Raw genomic sequence first — 25,903 nt, 5'->3', positions numbered from 1 at the left:
GATTTAAATCTAATACACAAATTGGAAGATAACAGTACACACAATTAAAGATTGTGGTCAAATGTAGTCCAAATTGAAGAGATGGTGTCATTATTTTTTGGTCTTTTCCCCGTAACTTTAAATACTGATTATGCCACCAGGGTCATGTCATGAGACAAATAATTCAAATTGTAAATCTCACACAGCACTGCATCACTTCGTGTTAGAGAACGGTTGAATGCAGCAGATATCATAGGACTGTTACTAAAATCTCTTCATGTGACCTCATCCACACTAAGGGGCAACACTTTCCCACCTGACCTGCTACGGAGAGAAATGTTTTTGTCACATGACAGTCAATCTGACAATTTTAATTCTCAAACAGCTGGAATATGTCAAATGAATAGCAATACCAAATTTAATACGATGGGGGTTTTTTTGGTGACAAGGCTGAGAACATCAACTGACGACACTTTTAAGAACCCTTTTTAATCACGGACAGCTGCTTGAATTCCAGCCAACCAGCCACCTATTGATGGTCCTATTATTTACATGCGCTCATAAAATTCTAGGTTCTTTTATTTCGCCATTCACTTGGCAGAATAAAGAGGGCGTTGATTGTTCCCAGTGACACGATGATAATGGGTCAATGCAAATCTATAGGTCTAATGAAAATCTATGGTTTCTCTATCAATCACCTTTATACACACTATATAAGTCTGTAGATTAAATGTTTACAATAAGAGTGTATGTTTTCGAGGTTAATATGTAGGTATATTTGGGCCCTATGTAAGTCTGCGCATCTTACGTTAGCCTGGGGCACGGGTCGGCAACATACGGCTCCGGAGCCGTTTGCGGATCTTCGGCTGCCCCCTAGCGGCCGGTTGTAGTTACTGGTGAAACGTCGTACTCAAGATTGTAAATGTTGTGGCTTTGCTCTCCAACACACCGGTGTTGCTGTACTCGTAAATAATTGGCACGTTCTGTTGACGTGACAAACCTTACTAATTGGCTGTGTCGGGTGGTGGCGGGTTTAAAGACATTTATATATTTACACGATCTAACCCCCCCCCCAATAAATAAAAAAAACCTGTGTTATACCTGCTACGTGTTTTGTATGTGCACGAGTAGCTCTGAGCTTGATGCGGCTCTCGAAATATTTTTCTCAAAGACAAAAAAAAGAACATTTTTCTCTGCTTCTTTGACCGGTTGCCGACTCCTGCTCCCTGGGTTAATTGCAAAGCAGAACCTATGAAGGCAGGTACTCACTATGTCCGTGATGCGCACGTTCCCTCGCAGGTGGAGAGGGTGATATTCTTCGGCTCACACCTGGGACGGCTCACAGTTGCATCCATCTCAAAGATACGGCATGCTAACTTTGGAATAGCTGTTAGGAAACAAAACAAATGTCAGCAATTCCGGTATTAATTTGTGAAGTCTTGACAAATGATGTTCAGTGGTGATTGGCTGATTTTAACAATTGATATGGAAAACGTTTGTGGGAAATGTTATCGTGTTTGATGAAACTGAGGAATTTGGCAATCCACAAAATTGCTAGTTACACGCACGTGCAATACTGTGGCATATCGTGTTATGAACATGTTTCACTGTGGCAGTCATACAGTGCAAATGATGGCACTTACAGCAGGTCTTACAGCATCCATATTCATCGGTTGTCACTGTGTCCTGCAAGCACAATCAGTACTTCACTTAACAATTCATATATTTCAACCTACAAACTAAAAACAACTTTAAAATTACGTTTTTAGCTCACCAATATCGACTAAATTATTATTACAAAGAAAACTTTAAAATATTTTAGAAAATTATCGTGAAATTTAAATTTATTCAGAAGGTGGGTGGGGTGGGGGAACCAGAATACCTTAGCATTCTATATTCACAGCAGAACAAAATGGATGTTGAAATAAGTGAACTCACGTCTGGTAAACAAATGATGTGACGTGCCTAAAAGCTGTGATCACTCAGGCAGTCTGGCACCTACCTTGATGCAATTGGTGATGTCAAACTCTTTGCAGACAATCGTTTTTTCTTCCACCACTGCGAGCTCATTGATGCTGGTACAGATAAATTGCGTGCAGTTGTTTCCTGGTTTGTTCCACGTTTGTCCAATCTGCATAAAAGGGGAAAGATCAATGTGGCTTTTACAAAAAAACTGTATGGACACAAAGTCACAGTTTGTCATATGTAAACTAGCTCCAAGTGTAAATATGGACGATGCAAGATGAAATGGTCTAACAGATGTATCACAAACATGTCCTCAGATGCTGTTTAACGAGTGTATATACGTATACTGAAATGCTTGTCACACATACCTGATACATTTCCTCTTTATACAAGCATATGTCTTTGCGTGGCACTGAAAAGAGAGTTAAACAAATGTTAGCGCTGATAGAACTTTGCTAACTATTATTTATTAAAACGTTGACAAAAAATTATCCCTATTTTACAGTGTTTTGTATTTTAGATGTACTGAGCGTTCATTTAAATAGAATTAGAAACACCATCACACATCACGCAAGTTTGCCTCATCTATCCAGACATGGGCCATTTTTCCCACCTCCCTACCACATTCTGGTACCCTGCAATGGCAATACTCCACACCCGAACAACCACACCTGCTCTTGATTGGCCAATGCAGCTGTCCGTGCTGGTTTTCATTCGAGCACATGTAGGTGTCCGTATTTGGACAGCATGTTATCTCCGACGCATCCCATCCACAAGCTCCGCAGCTCCTAGGAACTCTGCTGGCATCAGTTCCTGAAGCAGGCTGCGCTCAAGAGCCCACATTCCCATGGCAGACGTGCTTCTCAGCCACGTCAAGCAGCCGTGACGTCACAGGGCCAACGCCGAAGCAAGGGGCTCACGCCCATAATAACAACGCTCACCCACTTTACATTGCTAGCTTGGGTTTGCGTTGAAAACACATTGCGAAAGAGTGCAAAATATTCAATGACTTGAAAGTTTTCAAACCTTAAACCATATTTAAGTTTAACCTATGAAAGAAGTCACTTTAGCGAAGCAAAAAACAAAAGTTTTTAACCCACACCCCCTGGGTCATGCCAAGGAGGTAGCGAGGAGGGTCCAAAGTCCACGCAGTCTCTTGATCCATGCAGGATGTGGCAGATAGGCAGCGCATTGCTACTGAGGCAGAACTGTTGCCAGCGAAGCCTCGTCTCCAGCAATCGTGGAGATGAGGCAGAAGCCACCACGGTGGGGGTGGGGTGGTGGTCAAAGCGACTCGCGTGCTCATGGATAACGCGGACAATTCAATCTGAAGAATAGCGAGTCTTTGCCGCGCAAGAAATCTGCTTACCGCACGCGTAGATGGGGCAGCACGAGGGCTGTGTGTCAACCGTCACGAGCTCCTGCCTTTCCCAGGGCTTGCAGCTGTGCTCGGGATTTTCGGGGCATTTGTTAGGTGCACACCGGACGCTGGCGCTCGCCTTGTCACAGACGCACTCCTTGCAGTCACTCTGCCAGCTGTTTCCGAACTGAAAAGCGTGAGCATAAGCATTTCGTCATTTAAGGCTCGGTGTCCGCAATTCGTGATGGGCGTTTCACAAGCTCTGAAACAACTTGAGTTGTTCTTCAATGTTGAATGATGTGTCTGCACAAACTTTAAAAATGCTTGTATGTATGTAGTAGCATTTAACCCAATGGCATTTTTTTCGTGTAACAATTTGCATGCTTTAAAGATAGGCGAGCTGTAATGTGAATTGTATTGATATTTAGCGTCATCGTGATGTTATTTCTACATGCATCATTATTATTATCAAATACCATCACAGGTTTTCCTTGTGGCCCCATGCAACCTATGAGAGAGAACACAAAAAAACAAACACGTGAATTATAAATACCGCGCAATATTTACACACATACACCATCATTATCAACCGTTGTCAATCCTCTGCTGGGTGAAGGCCTCCCCACAGTCACCTTCCTTCAGTCGTACGATGCGACTGTAATGTTATCTCACTCCTGTCGATGAACTAATCTCATCGCTCTTTCTCCACGGTGGTTGACCAAATGCAGATGTAATAAATCGAGGTGTTTGTACAAACATGCGTCACTGATGACGTGGTATTCATTGCGTTTCACGGATACCGTCAGCACTTCTTGTACATAAGGTTCTGGCAGGGAACGTTACGTTGCACTGCTAAGGACAGTCTGTCCCTAGGTGTGGCACCTGTACGGACAAATGCCCACTTACCACACTCCACCACGCAGGTTTGTGCTTGTGAGTTGAACATTTTCATTCCCTTGGGGCAGAAGCAGCCCTCTTCTAAAATGGAAGTCTGGATTGTTGCGCCACTGAACAATGTGTAAAGTACAATGGTATTAAAACATGTTCAAAGATCAAGCATATTCATTCAGATTTCATATCAATACATGTGCTATGAGCTTATTACATAAATGTGTATTACACATCATTAAGCCTTGTATCGGTATTACAGTTTGGTTATGATTTGCGACAATAAATAATAACTATAGCAGGTGCTTCAATGGATACAATGTAATGTATTATGCAGCATCTATATAAAATATATATATACCTGTAATCACAGCTGAGCTGTTCTTTAGGCCCTATGGGTTGGTACTCAAATCCAGATGAGCAGTTGTATTCTAAATAAAATAAGACAATATAAAAATGGTTAAAGGTATTTAAAAACAAGTCATCTGCATTACAATCTTCACAGTGGACGTTAAGGATTACATGAAATAATTGCAGAAAGAGTAGGCCATTGTGTGCTACTGTCGTGGTCCAAATTAGAACAAAAACAATACTTGAAAATACTTTAATCGGGATTACACGTGGCAACATCGCTCTCTACTGTGAAACTCCCGCAGCCATAAGAGGTTTTTTGTTTTGTTAGATCGCGTAAATATAGATGTGTCGTTAAACCCGCCACCACCAGACGCAGCCAATTAGTGAGGGTTGTCACGTAAACAGAACATTTACAATTCGAGTATGGAGCTTCGCCGCTAATTGCAACCAGCCTCAGCTAAATGATCATTATTCATTGTTAGAGCAAAGGGGACCGACACACACTGTCAGTGCCACTTGGCGGAGCTCAGGGAAGCGACGTACGGCACATTCCACGCGTGAGGCTTCTCCAGTCGACGTAGAAGCCGAGGGCCGCGCACTGCTCCGCGGCCACCTGCAGGCTGGCACAACCGACCTCGAGGGCCGTTGGCACGGCGCACGTGTCGTAGACGCACGAGTCGAAGAACTCGCTCAAGTCCGTCGCTTCGGCGCACCCGGCAAACGCCCTGCGAAGAACGCGGCGGGGAGCGAGAGAAGCATTAACGCGCAGAAGGCTTTCGCGACTCATATTACGAGCAATATTGTTCATAATGAGGGCTTTTGGGTTAGGTCGCGTGAAGCATAAATGCGTCGTCAACCCTCCACCACCCGACGCAGCCAGTAAGGTTTGTCACGTAAACAAAAACGCGCCAATTAGTTTACTGCTTCAGCCCACCGGTGTGTTGGAGAGTAAATCCACAACATTTACAATTTGAGTACGACGTTTCGCTGGTAATTACATCCAGCATCATCGGGCGATTTGCCAGAACAGAATAACAAATTTTGTGCGTTTTGTTTACGTGACAAACCTGACTGGCATGTGTCTGGTGGTGGAGGGTTGACGACGCATTTATACTTCTCGCGATCTAACCCAAAAAAATCCTTTATTGTGAGAAAAGCATTCTTCACAAGAGTAAATTCCGCAGTGAGAATATTGTACTGGACGTGTGTTGAAATCAGGTGGTAAACATAGGAGTGTCGGGATGGGGCGTGTGTGGGGGGCCTGTGGCACGTACAACTGTGCCTCGGAACCTCGGTTGCTGAGTGCATGCCCAAAACACCAAGCGGCCAGCAACAAACAGCACTTTTGATGGTTATATCAGTTAAGAGCGAATATTTTGTGTGTTGTACACGTCTATGTAAACTAAAACGTCAAGCTTGCAGGAACAATAGCGTAAAAGCAGCAGCAACAACAGCAACAGAAACATCGTAAAATTAAAGAGTTAAACATTAATAAAATCCAAAATAGTCATTACGACTAAAGTAGCAATGCATCACAACAAATCCCCCCACCTGTTGCTGGTGATGATGTCACAGATGGTGGCGGTGTCAGCGGTGCAGTACGGACGCGTGGTGGGCGTGGTGGACGGGCAGGGCTTCTGGCCGGTGGGTGCCTTGGCTCTGCAGTGCGGCTTGCTGGCGTCGGGCACCATCCAGTCGGCAGCCGTGACGGCGCAGCACGACGCGTCCTCAACCACGCCGCTCTGACGCATGCAGTCGTCCCCGCGGGCATTGTTGCAGGTGCCTGCGAGAGACACGAGCCCAGGGGCTTACTGCCGCCGCTTGCTGCTTCCGGTGTTACCATACGCAGCGAGGTGCGACCGTGTCCGTGATCGCCGAGCCGCGTTGGCTTTCGGTGGCCGAACGAATACGTTACGAGGTCGCACTCGCCGCACACAGAGCGCTTGCCACAAATGAACCACGACACCTTGCTGAGCTCGTCAAGGAGCGTAAACCATCACGCGAACTCCGGACATCCTGACAGCAGTGGCTTTTGACTGGACATTGAACAAAGACGGTCAGATGCACTTCTGCGGCCGTCTGGAACGCTCTTCCTTCCGATATTAGGACGCCATTGGAGCTATGCACTTTTAAATCTCGATTGAAAACTAATTTATTTAGAACTGCTTTTTGTGTTTAGTTTCTGTCCTTCCCCCGCACCTCCGATTAGCACGGTTGGCTACATACGGTGCGAAAGAAGTTCAACATACGTACGTATAGCTAGTGCAGGCGGTCATCAATCTCAATAGATGTCGACTCCTTATTTCAGGTGCAGGGGGCAGTTGAACATCTTACAGACATGTTACGAATTTAATAATTCAAATGTTGTTAACCAATGGTCACATGAGACCATAAGAATGTTACTGACACATTACTTGTACTGTGGAGGCCCTGTTTATTTTCCTAATAATAATTGGATGAGAAGCTGTTTCAACATGTAACACTTTAATATTATTTCAATTGTGCATGTTACAACAGCTCCTTGCAGAGCCTCACCAGAAACACACCTTGTTCGTATTTATGACCCACAATAATAAGCATATAATACACTTTGTATAACTTTATGTAATTTTGCTATCCTGTGCTGAAAGGGTCCCACGTTTGAAGAGAGGTCTGGCATAAAACCTCGGCAACGCGGCAGGGTTTTATAGCTGACAGAGTTCAGAAATTCAAAACCACTTTAGCGTTTTAACATATCTGCAGCTGGCCCATGGGAAGATGGCCCACAATGATGTTTATTTTCTTTTTCGGCAGGGTGAAACAAACCCCTTGTCACTTTATTACGATGTCCACAAATGAATAGGACGGTGCATACTTTAGTTAAAATAAAAGTGTACGAATTCAACATTAATCTTTAAAGGTCTACACCCTCAGTGGATTAAATTACAAAAATGGCACAGCAATAGATAATAATGTGTCACTTGTAAATTTGATACCCATCAGGTGTTCTCAGTACTGTGTGTTCTCAGGGGCAACGCAGCATCCATTCTACCTGTGAAGAGATTGCTAAGATGAATAACTTGAGTGTTGACATACATCAGATGACGAGACACAGCAGCGAATCTGGCCAAGTTCTGTCATATATTCAGACATGCATGCATGCATGTCAAAAAGAAATAAAATAAGGTTTGGGCGTTCAAAATCTTGCAAATACAAACACACATACCACACTGTCCTTGGGTGTTGTTGCCAAAGAGGCTGTAGGGTAGATCCACTGTGAACATCATGCCCGTGAAGGAGACCGAGGCACCGATGGCAGGGATCTCCACCAATATTTGTGTCTCGTGATTCGTGATGACAAAACCCTTTCCCACAAATGGAAAGGCAACTGCCTGCCCATTGAAGATCACCTGCAAATACCACAGGGCAGTTTTAGCAGGTGTGACAACTGTGAAGATACTCATTTAAAATACAAAGTTGTGCTATATACCCAGTGACCAGAGTTCGATTCCCAGCACAGGCTAATATCAGTGGCGAGTGATATCTGATACACTCCTACCCCCACAACCGACATGGTATGAGGAGTCTTTCAACTGGCAGTGGATAGACAAAGGGCTGTACATTACATGACGAAAAAATGACAGCCATTCTCAATCCATGAATGGATGAAGGCCTCCGCACACCATGTTAGTCATTGTAGATTTTGGCCATACTTCACCATGCCGTGATGTCAGTACGTTCGGTGAAGGTGATGGGGAGATGGTGGGGGGAAGTGCAGAACCGGTTCTGATATCACTTGCCACTGATGTTAGCCGTAATCAGGAATAACACTTGGATGGTCAGGTTCATAGCGCAGCGCGATAATCAGTGTAACACTCCTCCACCAATTGTAAATTGGAATAATTTTTCATTAAAATGAATCTGAAAGCTAGTGGTAACCCATTTCCTTTGCAAATATCTACCCTCCTAAATTAAAACAGCTGAAATATTTTACGATTGAAATGTCTATCAAGGGTACATTCATTTCCAATAGTTTTGGCAGGGGACCTGGACACCTCTTTAGACGTGTATGTGGGAAATTTACCTTGTTAATAACAGTCTGCCTGCCCTTGGCAGCCGGGAGGCTTATGTTTGCAGAATTCCCATTGTAGTTGACGGTGATGCCTCTTACAAAGGACGCTGGAGTTTGTTTGTAGAAGTAGTAATTGTCGACCAGCACTGAAAATGCATACTTATTGATCTTCTCCTCCACCAAGGTGTAAGTGCAGTCCTCCAGGAAAGTGTATTTCTGACCATCAAAGGTACGGTAGTGGGGGTCTCCCCATCCTTGGCACTGACCTATGTTTGGACACATACAAGCAGCGTTATGATGCATGATTTCATCCATGATTTAAAACTGCATAAACTATAGACAATTACACATCACAACACAATTGACAATGTGTATATGATCACAGTGGTTGAGCTGCCTTGTGTGTGGGTTGCTCCATATGTGGGGTTTTTGTCCCCGTAATTCTTGTTTCATTTGCATGTGGCAGTTATTGTTCAGCTAAGTAAGATCCTGAACTGTTCGTAGTATGTGGAGGCTATCTAAATTATTATCATTCCAGTAAAATGTCGCATATCCTCCTGGAATATATACGTTCTGACCAACAAACCGTTCACAATGAGCATGGTATGTTTGGAAGGTGTGACGTTTTTCACACGCAGTGATGGATTCTTAATCTCGCGTGAATTCACTTCTCGTTTTCCGTGTTTAAAGCAAGTTTATATTTTATTATTTTAGTCTAGTGACCAATTTGTGCACGGTGCGACTCTCAAATTCTGTAGATGTTCACCAATGCAACCTTATTAATTTTTCACCTATACTGCAGTAACTTGTGAGTGAGACGTACATCATTGTACTGTGTTATCTGAGAAGTGGAGGTGTACAGCTGGACGCCAGTGCTCACAGTTGCATTTCCAGGTGTAGCAGCAGCCGTTGTTATCGTACACTTTCACCGGCTTTGTGGTGGGGTTCCTGCACTTGGGCATGGGTGGGTTAAGGCAGACGACCGGTTCTGTCATGACTTGGTTCCCACTACGGCAGGTTCCTGTGGTGCAGCTGTCAATTTGCCATTTTTCACCAACCTGCAATAGTTGATAAGTGTCAGAATGGGCAAAAAAAAAACCACTGCATTTTACGTAATTTCTGCCCAACTTTTTCAGAAACATTTTTTGTGCAGCAGGTAATGTTGTAGAATGTCAAAATTCATCAACATACGTTCAAGACAAGTGAACCCAAGGTTTAACATTTTCAAGGTGCATGCCTTATAGTGGTGGTCTTTGTAGAAGCATCCGGATGGCTGTGAGCTGGAGTGAGCCACGCTCGTCGACGGAGGACGTGTTGTTGGCTGTGAGGTTACGTTTTGTGTCTTGGTGGAAGCAGTATCACACCGCCTATGGCTGGTGGTGATCGCAAAGCAGTTTGAAGAGCAGCTCATGTAGTAACACCAGCCATCTTCATCCTTTATGACATGCAAGGTTCCATCTGCATTAAAACATTTTTTAAAATTATTCACTGGAAAAAACTGTTAGTGATATATCATAGAGATAGTGATGAATAATTATAGGAATATTCAATGACAATAAGTGATGTTGTATGTATGTTGGACTTCTATTGTACCGTACGAAGCCAACCGTGTGCTAATAGGAGGTGAGGGGGAAAGGACAACAAACTAAACACGAAAAAATACTTGACTGATGAAAACACCAACATATGTTTGCATTAGAATGAAATACAAATTAAGCAGAAAAAAATGTTGATGACAGCTGATTCATTTCGAGTGTGCAACATGTGCATTAACAGAGAATAGTAAATCGTGAACTTGCCTGGTTTAGCTGTAAAACCTTTAATCTTGCATACACAAGGTACGTCTGTAAAACAACAATGCACACGAAGTAATTTGGAAAATGCCCAGTGATTCCATTTATTTGCATAGAATGGTGAACAGCGTTACAATGATACACCCTAATGTAATATTCTCCACCAAAACACATAAGCACAAGTAGTGGATAAAGCAATTAAGCATACCAGAGGAAGATGTGTTGAATGTGGATGTGGAGAGGGGCCGGGTTGCTTGAACCGTTTGAAGAGTTAAAGGTTTGATTGTTGGTTCTACATGTGAGCGAGTAGTCAGAGCAACCGTGGAAGTCGCGTTTGTAGTCGATGCTTTGGTTATCTTAGGGGGTGTTGTCGACACAGGTCTATGAGATATGGTTGGGGATGTGAATGCAGAAGCAGAGGATTTTGATTGGCCAGGTGTTGATCCACCAGAAGACAGAGTTGTGGTAGTTAGCACAACTGTAGTAATTGGTTTGTGGACGGTTGTGGTTACAGCTGGTGTTGTCACTTCAGTGGTTGATGGTTTTCCCGTGGTAAAGGTAACAGTGGTTGTACTTTTTTGCGTAGTAGATGGAGGTGTTGTTGAAGCTGGAAAATAAATAAATATTTCACGTTATTTTCCAAATAGTGACGATAGCAAAATGTGTTATTTAGTGACAATAGTTAAGATAACTATATCAGTGATCTTACTTGGTAGTGGGACGCAAGCATGGTCACAGATCATTGTTCCTTCTGGACAGAAGCAGCCTTCACGGAGTTCGCTGGTCATTTCAACGCTGCCACTGCATTGCACAAACATAGACATTTACATGAAATTCGTAACATATGTTGACAATTCCATATTACCAAGTATTTTACACATTCACATTACACTTGACAGAAATGAAGATGAGATCATAAAGCTTTTGTATGTTTCATTGTCTGGTTGTTCATAGGAACACACATTACCCAGAACTGCAGGATGCCACCAGTTTGGGTCCTGCAGGCTTGTACTCCATTCCAACAGGACACTCGAAGTCTGTGAACCCAACCATTCGATTACATGCTGTCAGTCATCCTCATACATGATGCAGTGTATAGATGTACCATGTAAGAGTCCTTATTAATAATGACGTGGGCAAGGGTCCATGAGAGTCCTGGTGTTTCTTACCACAGCCTCCTTCGGTGGCTTTCCTCCAGTCCACGTAATAGCCCAGCATGGCACAGTCATCTGCTGCTGATTGTATGCTGGGGCACCCAGCTGGAGTGGAGTTCACTCTGCACTGGTCGAACTTGCACGTCTCTATGTAGCTCAATAGACTGGTCACTTCTAAGCAAGCAGAGAACTCCCTGGAGAGACACAATAAGTGGATAGTGACTGATTTGAAAGTACAATACCATATATACAGTGGAAATATTGTCTAAAAAATTAATGCCTCTACAGCCAATCCTCCAATATTTAATCTTCAGTGAAAAACGAACGGTACACCAATCAAGCAATTTTCTTAAATGTTTCACATTACGAAAGGATAGGATGTCAGATATAATATGAAAAAGTACGTTGCAATTGTGAAAATGATGTCTGTTATTTGAACATAATCCTAGTTAAGGTTGAGGGAACGTACGTCTTATCGATGGCCTTGCACAGTTCGTGGTCGAATACACAAGGGGTTGTAGGGGTTGGAGTGGGAGTCTGGCAAGGCACGCTGCCCGATGGCCCTGGTGATTTGCAGTGTGGCTTGCTGGGATCGGCCACCATCCACTCCTTGGCAGTGACGTGGCAGCAATCAGATGCTTCTGACTTCCCACTCTTGCGCACGCAGTCATCACTGCCCTGGTTGTTGCACGTTCCTGAAATGCGAAAATAATGGGGCTTTGAGTGTGGATCCGTTGATAGACAATTTCCAAGTGACTTTAGGAAAAAACATTATGATGCATTTCAATAATGTTGTAGACATGCAACCTGTCAAATTGAATGAGTTCGCTTACCACACTGTCCCTGGGTGTTGTCACCAAAGAGCTCATATGGAAGATCGATATAATACATCTGGCCAGTGAAGACGATCGTTGAGTAGATTGCAGGGATGTGCACCGTCACAATAACATCCGTGGATGTAATCTCAATCCCGTCTGATGAAAATGGTAGTTTTACCAGCTCATTGTTGTAGAGAACCTGGATAAATTCAAAAGTGCAATCAATTAGCATTGTCCAAACATAGGCATCGCAGATGTATTATTTTGCTCTTCCTTTTACATACTTAGGTTGCGAAAAAAAATAGCGGTGATGTTTACCGTGATGATGCTCTGCTTTTTCCTGACAATGGCTGGGATGCTCATGTTGACGGAGTTGCCGTTATAGTTGACAGTGATGCCCCTGGGGAAGGAGGCTGGGGTTCCAGGGAAGAATTGGAAATTGTCGGTGATGATTGAGAGATGGTGGCGGTTAACCTTCTCCTCCACCAGGGTGTATGTGCAGTCTTCCAGGAATGCGTACAGAACTTGGTCGAAGGTGCGGATGTGGGGATCTCCCCATCCCTTGCAGTTGCCTTTGGGCAGAAGAAACACAAATCATCACTGCACTGGAACACATTCTACTATCAAAACAAATGAATATAAATTAAATCATGGCAACATTCCTAATCATCCATTCATCATATTTCACAGCATTGTAAATTCCAGTTCACTATGCCATCTCAAAATGTCAATTAATAAACGGTATGATATATTTTTTTAGAAAGGCAAGTTTTAATTACAGGAATGTTTAAGCAATTAACTTAATGCAGCAAAAAATCGCGAAGCTTACTAACGATATTCAGATCGTAAAGTATCCATAACCATTGTTGTGTTTCGAGACCATCATAACGTTTCAATCCATTCAGTATGTTTTAGAAAGCGAGAAAGATACTCACAGAAGCACTTCCAGGTGTAGCAACAGCCATCAGCATCGTACACCATCTTTGCGTTGCGGCACTTGGGTTTCGTGGAGACTCTGCACTTTTTGGTGGAGTAGGAGATGTTGTCCCCTCCATTGCAGGTGGCGATCGTGCAGTTGTCAACCTTCCACGATTCCATGAACTGCAAAGATGAAGGATAATCGGTGTGAGGAACTTGATTCAAATTCTTAGCATGTGAAAATAAAAATAATAACATGGCTTTCATGACATGGTAGCATCTTGTATTTCATGCATTAATCATAGTGTCAAGTCATGGAAACTACACGAGATGAAGGCATTAAGAATATTCACTTACTTGACGTGGTGGATTTACAGAGCGACATGCTTTGTCGACTGTTGTAGACACTGCAGTTGTTTCAGGTGTTGTGGGCAACGACCCAAGAGATATGGCTGAGGATATGAAGGCTGTGGTGGATAAAGGAGCCGTTGATGTTTCACCAGATGAGGTAGATTGGTGTGGCTCTGAAATCGTTGTTTGTACTGGTGTCCCACCACTTTGCAGGGTTGTGGTCGTTTGTTCAACATAAGGAGATGTTGTTTGTGACTGGGGTGCAGTTGATTGGCCAGGTGTTGATCCAGCAGTAGACAGAGTTGTGGTAGTTAGCACAACTGTAGTAATTGGTTCGTGGACGGTTATGGTTACAGCTGGTGTTGTCACTTCAGTGGTTGATGGTTTTCCCGTGGTAAAGGTTGTACTTTCTTGCGTAGTCGATGGAGGTGTTGTTGAAGCTGGAAAATAAATAAATATTTCGCGTTATTTTCCAAATACTGACGATAGCAAAATGTGTTATTTAGTGACAATAGTTAAGATAACTAGATCATTGATCTTACTTGGTAGTGGGACGCAAGCATGGTCACAGATCATTGTTCCTTCTGGACAGAAGCAGCCTTCACGGAGTTCGTTGGTCATTTCAACGCTGCCACTGCATTGCACAAACATAGACATTTACATGCAATTCGTAACATATGTTGACAATTCCATATTTTACAAGTATTTTACGCATTCACATTACACTTGACAGAAATTAAGATAAGATCATAAAGCTTTTGTATGTTTCATTGTCTGGTTGTTCATAGGAACACACATTACCCAGAACTGCAGGATGCCACCAGTTTGGGTCCTGCAGGCTTGTACTCCATTCCAACAGGACACTCGAAGTCTGTGAACCCAACCATTCGATTACATGCTGTCAGTCATCCTCATACATGATGCAGTGTATAGATGTACCATGTAAGAGTCCTTATTAATAATGACGTGGGCAAGGGTGCATGAGAGTCCTGGTGTTTCTTACCACAGCCTCCTTCGGTGGCTTTCCTCCAGTCCACGTAATAGCCCAGCATGGCACAGTCATCTGCTGCTGATTGTATGCTGGGGCACCCAGCTGGAGTGGAGTTCACTCTGCACTGGTCGAACTTGCACGTCTCTATGTAGCTCAATAGACTGGTCACTTCTAAGCAAGCAGAGAACTCCCTGGAGAGACACAATAAGTGGATAGTGACTGATTTGAAAGTACAGTACCATATATACAGTGGAAATATTGTCTCACAAATCCTCCATTATTTAATCTTAAGTGAAAAACGAACGGTACACCAATCAAGCAATTTTCTTCAATGTTTCACATTACGAAAGCATAGGATGTCAGATATAATGTGAAAAAGTACGTTGCAATTGTGAAAATGATGTCTGTTATTTGAACATAATCATAATTAAGGTTGAGGGAACGTACGTCTTATCGATGGCCTTGCACAGTTCGTGGTCGAATACACAAGGGGCTGTAGGGGTTGGAGTGGGAGTCTGGCAAGGCACGCTGCCCGATGGCCCTGGTGATTTGCAGTGTGGCTTGCTGGGATCGGCTACCATCCACTCCTTGGCAGTGACGTGGCAGCAATCAGATGCTTCTGACTTCCCACTCTTGCGCACGCAGTCATCACTGCCCTGGTTGTTGCACGTTCCTGAAATGCGAAAATAATGGGGCTTTGAGTGTGGATCCGTTGATAGACAATTTCCAAGTGACTTTAGGAAAAAGAAGATTGTGATGCATTTCAGTAATGTTGTGTAAATGTTGTAGACATGCAACCTGTCAAATTGTCCCCAAATAATTGAATGAGTTCGCTTACCACACTGTCCCTGGGTGTTGTCACCAAAGAGCTCATATGGAAGATCGATCGAATACATCTGGCCAGTGAAGACGATCGTTGAGTAGATTGCAGGGATGTGCACCGTCACAATAACATCCGTGGATGTAATCTCAATCCCGTCTGATGAAAATGGCAGTTTTACCAGCTCATTGTTGTAGAGAACCTGGATGAATTCAAAAGTGCAATCAATTAGCATTGTCCAAACATAGGCATCACAGATGTATTATTTTGCTCTTCCTTTTACATACTTCGGTTGCGAAAAAAAAACAGCGGTGATGTTTACCGTGATGATGCTTTGCCTTTTCCTGACAATGGCTGGGATGCTCATGTTGACGGAGTTGCCGTTGTAGTTGACGGTGATGCCCCTGGGGAAGGAGGCTGGGTTTCCAGGGAAGAATTGGAAATTGTCGGTGATGATTGAGAGATGGTGGCGGTTAACCTTCTCCTCCACCAGGGTGTATGTGCAGTCTTCCAGGAATGCGTACAGAACTTGGTCGAAGGTGCGGATGTGGGGATCTCCCCATCCCTTGCAGTTGCCTTTGGGCAGAAGAAGCACAAATCATCATTGCACTGGAAGACATTCTACCATGAATACAAATGAATAGAAATTAAATCATGGCAACATTCTAAATCATCCATTCATCATATTTCACAGCATTGTAAATTCCAGTTCACTATGCCATCTCAAAATGTCAATTAATAAATTGTATGATGTATTTTTTTAGAAAGGCAAGTTTTAAATACAGGAATGTTGACACAATGGACTTAATGCAGCAAAAAAAATCGCGAATCTTACTAACGATATTCAGATCGTAAAGTATCCATAACCATTGTTGTGTTTCGAGACCATCATAACGTTTCAATCCATTCAGTATGTTTTAGAAAGCGAGAAAGATACTCACAGAAGCACTTCCAGGTGTAGCAACAGCCATCAGCATCGTACACCATCATTGCGTTGCGGCACTTGGGTTTCGTGGAGACGCTGCACTTTTTGGTGGAGTAGGAGATGTTGTCCCCTCCATTGCAGGTGGCGATCGTGCAGTTGTCAACCTTCCACGATTCCATGAACTGCAAAGATGAAGGATAATCGGTGTGAGGAACTTCATTCAAATTCTTAGCATGTGAAAATTAAAATAATAACATGGCTTTCATGACATGGTAGCATCTTGTATTTCATGCATTAATCATAGTGTCAAGTCAAGGAAGCTACACGAGATGAAGGCATTAAGAATATTCACTTACTTGACGTGGTGGATTTACAGAGCGACAGGCTGTGTCGACTGTTGTAGACACTGCAGTTGTTTCAGGTGTTGTGGGCAACGACCCAAGAGATATGGCTGAGGATATGAAGGCTGTGGTGGATAAAGGAGCCGTTGATGTTTCACCAGATGAGGTAGATTGGTGTGGCTCTGAAATCGTTGTTTGTACTGGTGTCCCACCACTTTGCGGGGTTGTGGTCGTTTGTTCAACATAAGGAGATGTTGTTTGTGACTGGGGTGCAGTTGATTGGCCAGGTGTTGATCCAGCAGTAGACAGAGTTGTGGTAGTTAGCACAACTGTAGTAATTGGTTCGTGGGCGGTTATGGTTACAGCTGGTGTTGTCACTTCAGTGGTTGATGGTTTTCCCGTGGTAAAGGTTGTACTTTCTTGCGTAGTCGATGGAGGTGTTGTTGAAGCTGGAAAATAAATAAATATTTCACGTTATTTTCCAAATACTGACGACAGCAAAATGTGTTATTTAGTGACAATAGTTAAGATAACTATATCATTGATCTTACTTGGTAGTGGGACGCAAGCATGGTCACAGATCATTGTTCCTTCTGGACAGAAGCAGCCTTCACGGAGTTCGTTGGTCATTTCAACGCTGCCACTGCATTGCACAAACATAGACATTTACATGCAATTCGTAACATATGTTGACAATTCCATATTTTACAAGTATTTTACGCATTCACATTACACTTGACAGAAATTAAGATAAGATCATAAAGCTTTTGTATGTTTCATTGTCTGGTTGTTCATAGGAACACACATTACCCAGAACTGCAGGATGCCACCAGTTTGGGTCCTGCAGGCTTGTACTCCATTCCAACAGGACACTCGAAGTCTGTGAACCCAACCATTCGATTACATGCTGTCAGTCATCCTCATACATGATGCAGTGTATAGATGTACCATGTAAGAGTCCTTATTAATAATGACGTGGGCAAGGGTGCATGAGAGTCCTGGTGTTTCTTACCACAGCCTCCTTCGGTGGCTTTCCTCCAGTCCACGTAATAGCCCAGCATGGCACAGTCATCTGCTGCTGATTGTATGCTGGGGCACCCAGCTGGAGTGGAGTTCACTCTGCACTGGTCGAACTTGCACGTCTCTATGTAGCTCAATAGACTGGTCACTTCTAAGCAAGCAGAGAACTCCCTGGAGAGACACAATAAGTGGATAGTGACTGATTTGAAAGTACAATACCATATATACAGTGGAAATATTGTCTAAAAAATTAATGCCTCTACAGCCAATCCTCCAATATTTAATCTTCAGTGAAAAACGAACGGTACACCAATCAAGCAATTTTCTTAAATGTTTCACATTACGAAAGGATAGGATGTCAGATATAATATGAAAAAGTACGTTGCAATTGTGAAAATGATGTCTGTTATTTGAACATAATCATAGTTAAGGTTGAGGGAACGTACGTCTTATCGATGGCCTTGCACAGTTCGTGGTCGAATACACAAGGGGTTGTAGGGGTTGGAGTGGGAGTCTGGCAAGGCACGCTGCCCGATGGCCCTGGTGATTTGCAGTGTGGCTTGCTGGGATCGGCCACCATCCACTCCTTGGCAGTGACGTGGCAGCAATCAAATGCTTCTGACTTCCCACTCTTGCGCACGCAGTCATCACTGCCCTGGTTGTTGCACGTTCCTGAAATGCGAAAATAATGGGGCTTTGAGTGTGGATCCGTTGATAGACAATTTCCAAGTAACTTTAGGAAAAAACATTATGATGCATTTCAATAATGTTGTAGACATGCAACCTGTCAAATTGAATGAGTTCGCTTACCACACTGTCCCTGGGTGTTGTCACCAAAGAGCTCATATGGAAGATCGATATAATACATCTGGCCAGTGAAGACGATCGTTGAGTAGATTGCAGGGATGTGCACCGTCACAATAACATCCGTGGATGTAATCTCAATCCCGTCTGATGAAAATGGTAGTTTTACCAGCTCATTGTTGTAGAGAACCTGGATAAATTCAAAAGTGCAATCAATTAGCATTGTCCAAACATAGGCATCGCAGATGTATTATTTTGCTCTTCCTTTTACATACTTAGGTTGCGAAAAAAAATAGCGGTGATGTTTACCGTGATGATGCTCTGCTTTTTCCTGACAATGGCTGGGATGCTCATGTTGACGGAGTTGCCGTTATAGTTGACGGTGATGCCCCTGGGGAAGGAGGCTGGGGTTCCAGGGAAGAATTGGAAATTGTCGGTGATGATTGAGAGATGGTGGCGGTTAACCTTCTCCTCCACCAGGGTGTATGTGCAGTCTTCCAGGAATGCGTACAGAACTTGGTCGAAGGTGCGGATGTGGGGATCTCCCCATCCCTTGCAGTTGCCTTTGGGCAGAAGAAACACAAATCATCACTGCACTGGAACACATTCTACTATCAAAACAAATGAATATAAATTAAATCATGGCAACATTCCTAATCATCCATTCATCATATTTCACAGCATTGTAAATTCCAGTTCACTATGCCATCTCAAAATGTCAATTAATAAACGGTATGATATATTTTTTTAGAAAGGCAAGTTTTAATTACAGGAATGTTTAAGCAATTAACTTAATGCAGCAAAAAATCGCGAAGCTTACTAACGATATTCAGATCGTAAAGTATCCATAACCATTGTTGTGTTTCGAGACCATCATAACGTTTCAATCCATTCAGTATGTTTTAGAAAGCGAGAAAGATACTCACAGAAGCACTTCCAGGTGTAGCAACAGCCATCAGCATCGTACACCATCTTTGCGTTGCGGCACTTGGGTTTCGTGGAGACTCTGCACTTTTTGGTGGAGTAGGAGATGTTGTCCCCTCCATTGCAGGTGGCGATCGTGCAGTTGTCAACCTTCCACGATTCCATGAACTGCAAAGATGAAGGATAATCGGTGTGAGGAACTTCATTCAAATTCTTAGCATGTGAAAATTAAAATAATAACATGGCTTTCATGACATGGTAGCATCTTGTATTTCATGCATTAATCATAGTGTCAAGTCATGGAAACTACACGAGATGAAGGCATTAAGAATATTCACTTACTTGACGTGGTGGATTTACAGAGCGACATGCTTTGTCGACTGTTGTAGACACTGCAGTTGTTTCAGGTGTTGTGGGCAACGACCCAAGAGATATGGCTGAGGATATGAAGGCTGTGGTGGATAAAGGAGCCGTTGATGTTTCACCAGATGAGGTAGATTGGTGTGGCTCTGAAATCGTTGTTTGTACTGGTGTCCCACCACTTTGCGGGGTTGTGGTCGTTTGTTCAACATAAGGAGATGTTGTTTGTGACTGGGGTGCAGTTGATTGGCCAGGTGTTGATCCAGCAGTAGACAGAGTTGTGGTAGTTAGCACAACTGTAGTAATTGGTTCGTGGACGGTTATGGTTACAGCTGGTGTTGTCACTTCAGTGGTTGATGGTTTTCCCGTGGTAAAGGTTGTACTTTCTTGCGTAGTCGATGGAGGTGTTGTTGAAGCTGGAAAATAAATAAATATTTCGCGTTATTTTCCAAATACTGACGATAGCAAAATGTGTTATTTAGTGACAATAGTTAAGATAACTATATCATTGATCTTACTTGGTAGTGGGACGCAAGCATGGTCACAGATCATTGTTCCTTCTGGACAGATGCAGCCTTCACGGAGTTCGCTGGTCATTTCAACACTGCCACTGCATTGCACAAACATAGACATTTACATGCAATTCGTAACATATGTTGACAATTCCATATTTTACAAGTATTTTACGCATTCACATTACACTTGACAGAAATTAAGATAAGATCATAAAGCTTTTGTATGTTTCATTGTCTGGTTGTTCATAGGAACACACATTACCCAGAACTGCAGGATGCCACCGGTTTGGGTCCTGCAGGCTTGTACTCCATTCCAACAGGACACTCGAAGTCTGTGAACCCAACCATTCGATTACATGCTGTCAGTCATCCTCATACATGATGCAGTGTATAGATGTACCATGTAAGAGTCCTTATTAATAATGACGTGGGCAAGGGTCCATGAGAGTCCTGGTGTTTCTTACCACAGCCTCCTTCGGTGGCTTTCCTCCAGTCCACGTAATAGCCCAGCATGGCACAGTCATCTGCTGCTGATTGTATGCTGGGGCACCCAGCTGGAGTGGAGTTCACTCTGCACTGGTCGAACTTGCACGTCTCTATGTAGCTCAATAGACTGGTCACTTCTAAGCAAGCAGAGAACTCCCTGGAGAGACACAATAAGTGGATAGTGACTGATTTGAAAGTACAATACCATATATACAGTGGAAATATTGTCTAAAAAATTAATGCCTCTACAGCCAATCCTCCAATATTTAATCTTCAGTGAAAAACGAACGGTACACCAATCAAGCAATTTTCTTAAATGTTTCACATTACGAAAGGATAGGATGTCAGATATAATATGAAAAAGTACGTTGCAATTGTGAAAATGATGTCTGTTATTTGAACATAATCGTAGTTAAGGTTGAGGGAACGTACGTCTTATCGATGGCCTTGCACAGTTCGTGGTCGAATACACAAGGGGTTGTAGGGGTTGGAGTGGGAGTCTGGCAAGGCACGCTGCCCGATGGCCCTGGTGATTTGCAGTGTGGCTTGCTGGGATCGGCCACCATCCACTCCTTGGCAGTGACGTGGCAGCAATCAGATGCTTCTGACTTACCACTCTTGCGCACGCAGTCATCACTGCCCTGGTTGTTGCACGTTCCTGAAATGCGAAAATAATGGGGCTTTGAGTGTGGATCCGTTGATAGACAATTTCCAAGTAACTTTAGGAAAAAACATTATGATGCATTTCAATAATGTTGTAGACATGCAACCTGTCAAATTGAATGAGTTCGCTTACCACACTGTCCCTGGGTGTTGTCACCAAAGAGCTCATATGGAAGATCGATCGAATACATCTGGCCAGTGAAGACAATCGTTGAGTAGATTGCAGGGATGTGCACCGTCACAATAACATCCGTGGATGTAATCTCAATCCCGTCTGATGAAAATGGCAGTTTTACCAGCTCATTGTTGTAGAGAACCTGGATGAATTCAAAAGTGCAATCAATTAGCATTGTCCAAACATAGGCATCACAGATGTATTATTTTGCTCTTCCTTTTACATACTTCGGTTGCGAAAAAAAAACAGCGGTGATGTTTACCGTGATGATGCTTTGCCTTTTCCTGACAATGGCTGGGATGCTCATGTTGACGGAGTTGCCGTTGTAGTTGACGGTGATGCCCCTGGGGAAGGAGGCTGGGTTTCCAGGGAAGAATTGGAAATTGTCGGTGATGATTGAGAGATGGTGGCGGTTAACCTTCTCCTCCACCAGGGTGTATGTGCAGTCTTCCAGGAATGCGTACAGAACTTGGTCGAAGGTGCGGATGTGGGGATCTCCCCATCCCTTGCAGTTGCCTTTGGGCAGAAGAAGCACAAATCATCACTGCACTGGAACACATTCTACTATCAAAACAAATGAATATAAATTAAATCATGGCAACATTCTAAAACATCCATTCATCATATTTCACAGCATTGTAAATTCCAGTTCACTATGCCATCTCAAAATGTCAATTAATAAACGGTATGATGTATTTTTTTAGAAAGGCAAGTTTTAATTACATGAATGTTTAAGCAATGAACTTAATGCAGAAAACAAATCGCGAATCTTATGAACGATATTCAGATCGTAAAGTATCCATAACCATTGTTGTGTTTCGAGACCATCATAACGTTTCAATCCATTCAGTATGTTTTAGAAAGCGAGAAAGATACTCACAGAAGCACTTCCAGGTGTAGCAACAGCCATCAGCATCGTACACCATCATTGCGTTGCGGCACTTGGGTTTCGTGGAGACGCTGCACTTTTTGGTGGAGTAGGAGATGTTGTCCCCTCCATTGCAGGTGGCGATCGTGCAGTTGTCAACCTTCCACGATTCCATGAACTGCAAAGATGAAGGATAATCGGTGTGAGGAACTTCATTCAAATTCTTAGCATGTGAAAATTAAAATAATAACATGGCTTTCATGACATGGTAGCATCTTGTATTTCATGCATTAATCATAGTGTCAAGTCAAGGAAGCTACACGAGATTAAGGCATTAAGAATATTCACTTACTTGACGTGGTGGATTTACAGAGCGACAGGCTTTGTCGACTGTTGTAGACACTGCAGTTGTTTCAGGTGTTGTGGGCAACGACCCAAGAGATGTGGCTGAGGATATGAACGCTGTGGTGGATAAAGGAGCCGTTGATGTTTCACCAGATGAGGTAGATTGGTCTGGCTCTGAAATCGTTGTTTGTACTGGTGTCCCACCACTTTGCGGGGTTGTGGTCGTTTGTTCAACATAAGGAGATGTTGCTTTTGACTGGGGTGCACTTGATTGACCAGGTGTTGATCCAGCAGTAGACAGAGTTGTGGTAGTTAGCACAACTGTAGTAATTGGTTCGTGGATGGTTATGGTTACAGCTGGTGTTGTCACTTCAGTGGTTGATGGTTTTCCCGTGGTAAAGGTTGTACTTTCTTGCGTAGTCGATGGAGGTGTTGTTGAAGCTGGAAAATAAATAAATATTTCACGTTATTTTCCAAATACTGACGATAGCAAAATCTGTTATTTAGTGACAATAGTTAAGATAACTAGATCATTGATCTTACTTGGTAGTGGGACGCAAGCATGGTCACAGATCATTGTTCCTTCTGGACAGAAGCAGCCTTCACGGAGTTCGTTGGTCATTTCAACGCTGCCACTGCATTGCACAAACATAGACATTTACATGCAATTCGTAACATATGTTGACAATTCCATATTTTACAAGTATTTTACGCATTCACATTACACTTGACAGAAATTAAGATAAGATCATAAAGCTTTTGTATGTTTCATTGTCTGGTTGTTCATAGGAACACACATTACCCAGAACTGCAGGATGCCACCGGTTTGGGTCCTGCAGGCTTGTACTCCATTCCAACAGGACACTCGAAGTCTGTGAACCCAACCATTCGATTACATGCTGTCAGTCATCATCATACATGATGCAGTGTACAGATGTACACTGTAAGAGTCTTTATTAATAATGACGTGGGCAAGGGTGCATGAGAGTCCTGGTGTTTCTTACCACAGCCTCCTTCGGTGGCTTTCCTCCAGTCCACGTAATAGCCCAGCATGGCACAGTCATCTGCTGCTGATTGTATGCTGGGGCACCCAGCTGGAGTGGAGTTCACTCTGCACTGGTCGAACTTGCACGTCTCTATGTAGCTCAATAGACTGGTCACTTCTAAGCAAGCAGAGAACTCCCTGGAGAGACACAATAAGTGGATAGTGACTGATTTGAAAGTACAGTACCATATATACAGTGGAAATATTGTCTAAAAATTAATGCCTCTACAGCCAATCCTCCAATATTTAATCTTCAGTGAAAAACGAACGGTACACCAATCAAGCAATTTTCTTAAATGTTTCACATTACGAAAGGATAGGATGTCAGATATAATATGAAAAAGTACGTTGCAATTGTGAAAATGATGTCTGTTATTTGAACATAATCATAGTTAAGGTTGAGGGAACGTACGTCTTATCGATGGCCTTGCACAATTCGTGGTCGAATACACAAGGGACTGTAGGGGTTGGAGTGGGAGTCTGGCAAGGCACGCTGCCCGATGGCCCTGGTGATTTGCAGTGTGGCTTGCTGGGATCGGCCACCATCCACTCCTTGGCAGTGACGTGGCAGCAATCAGATGCTTCTGACTTACCACTCTTGCGCACGCAGTCATCACTGCCCTGGTTGTTGCACGTTCCTGAAATGCGAAAATAATGGGGCTTTGAGTGTGGATCCGTTGATAGACAATTTCCAAGTGACTTTAGGAAAAAAACTGATTATGATGCATTTCAATAATGTTGTAGACATGCAACCCGTCAAATTGAATGAGTTCGCTTACCACACTGTCCCTGGGTGTTGTCACCAAAGAGCTCATATGGAAGATCGATATAATACATCTGGCCAGTGAAGACGATCGTTGAGTAGATTGCAGGGATGTGCACCGTCACAATAACATCCGTGGATGTAATCTCAATCCCGTCTGATGAAAATGGTAGTTTTACCAGCTCATTGTTGTAGAGAACCTGGATAAATTCAAAAGTGCGATCAATTAGCATTGTCCAAACATAGGCATCTCAGATGTATTATTTTGCTCTTCCTTTTACATACTTAGGTTGCGAAAAAAAATAGCGGTGATGTTTACCGTGATGATGCTCTGCTTTTTCCTGACAATGGCTGGGATGCTCATGTTGACGGAGTTGCCGTTGTAGTTGACGGTGATGCCCCTGGGGAAGGAGGCTGGGGTTCCAGGGAAGAATTGGAAATTGTCGGTGATGATTGAGAGATGGTGGCGGTTAACCTTCTCCTCCACCAGGGTGTATGTGCAGTCTTCCAGGAATGCGTACAGAACTTGGTCGAAGGTGCGGATGTGGGGATCTCCCCATCCCTTGCAGTTGCCTTTGGACAGAAGAAGCACAAATCATCATTGCACTGGAACACATTCTACTATCAAAACAAATGAATATAAATTAAATCATGGCAACATTCTAAATCATCCATTCATCATTTCACAGCATTGTAAATTCCAGTTCACTATGCCATCTCAAAATGTCAATTAATAAACGGTATGATGTATTTTTTTAGAAAGGCAAGTTTTAATTACAGGAATGTTTAAGCAATTAACTTAATGCAGCAAAAAAATCGCGAAGCTTACTAACGATATTCAGATCGTAAAGTATCCATAACCATTGCTGTGTTTCGAGACCATCATAACGTTTCAATCCATTCAGTATGTTTTAGAGAGCGAGAAAGATACTCACAGAAGCACTTCCAGGTGTAGCAACAGCCATCAGCATCGTACACCATCATTGCGTTGCGGCATTTGGGTTTCGTGGAGACGCTGCACTTTTTGGTGGAGTAGGAGATGTTGTCCCCTCCATTGCAGGTGGCGATCGTGCAGTTGTCAACCTTCCACGATTCCATGAACTGCAAAGATGAAGGATAATCGGTGTGAGGAACTTCATTCAAATTCTTAGCATGTGAAAATTAAAATAATAACATGGCTTTCATGACATGGTTGCATCTTGTATTTCATGCATTAATCATAGTGTC

General features: G+C 43.1%; 1 protein-coding gene across 2 annotated transcripts in view; it reads right to left on the bottom strand.

The window, feature by feature from the left end:
- The window catches only part of LOC116939926 (uncharacterized), a 71,294-nt gene that overhangs the window by 1,864 nt on the left and 43,527 nt on the right, over nt 1–25,903 (bottom strand). For both annotated transcript variants that reach the window (XM_076065332.1, XM_076065333.1), the window contains 55 exons: nt 25,612–25,777; nt 24,996–25,249; nt 24,693–24,876; nt 24,326–24,551; nt 23,873–24,051; nt 23,671–23,740; nt 23,412–23,503; nt 22,876–23,309; nt 22,536–22,701; nt 21,918–22,171; nt 21,614–21,797; nt 21,250–21,475; nt 20,796–20,974; nt 20,594–20,663; nt 20,335–20,426; nt 19,799–20,232; nt 19,459–19,624; nt 18,842–19,095; nt 18,539–18,722; nt 18,175–18,400; nt 17,721–17,899; nt 17,519–17,588; nt 17,260–17,351; nt 16,724–17,157; nt 16,384–16,549; nt 15,765–16,018; nt 15,461–15,644; nt 15,070–15,295; nt 14,635–14,813; nt 14,433–14,502; nt 14,174–14,265; nt 13,638–14,071; nt 13,298–13,463; nt 12,681–12,934; nt 12,378–12,561; nt 12,014–12,239; nt 11,560–11,738; nt 11,358–11,427; nt 11,100–11,191; nt 10,599–10,997; nt 10,397–10,441; nt 9,835–10,055; nt 9,478–9,655; nt 8,610–8,863; nt 7,752–7,935; nt 6,098–6,329; nt 5,090–5,271; nt 4,554–4,623; nt 4,211–4,311; nt 3,781–3,812; nt 3,314–3,491; nt 2,313–2,356; nt 1,982–2,110; nt 1,623–1,665; nt 1,249–1,366 (listed from right to left, as the gene is read on the bottom strand). In XM_076065332.1, coding sequence (XP_075921447.1) covers nt 1,249–1,366; nt 1,623–1,665; nt 1,982–2,110; nt 2,313–2,356; nt 3,314–3,491; nt 3,781–3,812; nt 4,211–4,311; nt 4,554–4,623; nt 5,090–5,271; nt 6,098–6,329; nt 7,752–7,935; nt 8,610–8,863; nt 9,478–9,655; nt 9,835–10,055; nt 10,397–10,441; nt 10,599–10,997; nt 11,100–11,191; nt 11,358–11,427; nt 11,560–11,738; nt 12,014–12,239; nt 12,378–12,561; nt 12,681–12,934; nt 13,298–13,463; nt 13,638–14,071; nt 14,174–14,265; nt 14,433–14,502; nt 14,635–14,813; nt 15,070–15,295; nt 15,461–15,644; nt 15,765–16,018; nt 16,384–16,549; nt 16,724–17,157; nt 17,260–17,351; nt 17,519–17,588; nt 17,721–17,899; nt 18,175–18,400; nt 18,539–18,722; nt 18,842–19,095; nt 19,459–19,624; nt 19,799–20,232; nt 20,335–20,426; nt 20,594–20,663; nt 20,796–20,974; nt 21,250–21,475; nt 21,614–21,797; nt 21,918–22,171; nt 22,536–22,701; nt 22,876–23,309; nt 23,412–23,503; nt 23,671–23,740; nt 23,873–24,051; nt 24,326–24,551; nt 24,693–24,876; nt 24,996–25,249; nt 25,612–25,777 — 10,001 coding nt within the window. The remainder of the gene's footprint in view (nt 1–1,248; nt 1,367–1,622; nt 1,666–1,981; nt 2,111–2,312; nt 2,357–3,313; nt 3,492–3,780; nt 3,813–4,210; nt 4,312–4,553; nt 4,624–5,089; nt 5,272–6,097; nt 6,330–7,751; nt 7,936–8,609; nt 8,864–9,477; nt 9,656–9,834; nt 10,056–10,396; nt 10,442–10,598; nt 10,998–11,099; nt 11,192–11,357; nt 11,428–11,559; nt 11,739–12,013; nt 12,240–12,377; nt 12,562–12,680; nt 12,935–13,297; nt 13,464–13,637; nt 14,072–14,173; nt 14,266–14,432; nt 14,503–14,634; nt 14,814–15,069; nt 15,296–15,460; nt 15,645–15,764; nt 16,019–16,383; nt 16,550–16,723; nt 17,158–17,259; nt 17,352–17,518; nt 17,589–17,720; nt 17,900–18,174; nt 18,401–18,538; nt 18,723–18,841; nt 19,096–19,458; nt 19,625–19,798; nt 20,233–20,334; nt 20,427–20,593; nt 20,664–20,795; nt 20,975–21,249; nt 21,476–21,613; nt 21,798–21,917; nt 22,172–22,535; nt 22,702–22,875; nt 23,310–23,411; nt 23,504–23,670; nt 23,741–23,872; nt 24,052–24,325; nt 24,552–24,692; nt 24,877–24,995; nt 25,250–25,611; nt 25,778–25,903) is intronic.

The sequence above is a fragment of the Petromyzon marinus genome, chromosome 7 (assembly GCF_048934315.1).
Source record: "Petromyzon marinus isolate PM22_M1 ecotype Great Lakes invasive population chromosome 7, UKy_Petmar_22M1.pri1.0, whole genome shotgun sequence".
Classification (NCBI taxonomy): domain Eukaryota; kingdom Metazoa; phylum Chordata; class Hyperoartia; order Petromyzontiformes; family Petromyzontidae; genus Petromyzon; species Petromyzon marinus.
This window is presented reverse-complemented; position numbering and strand designations above follow the sequence as displayed.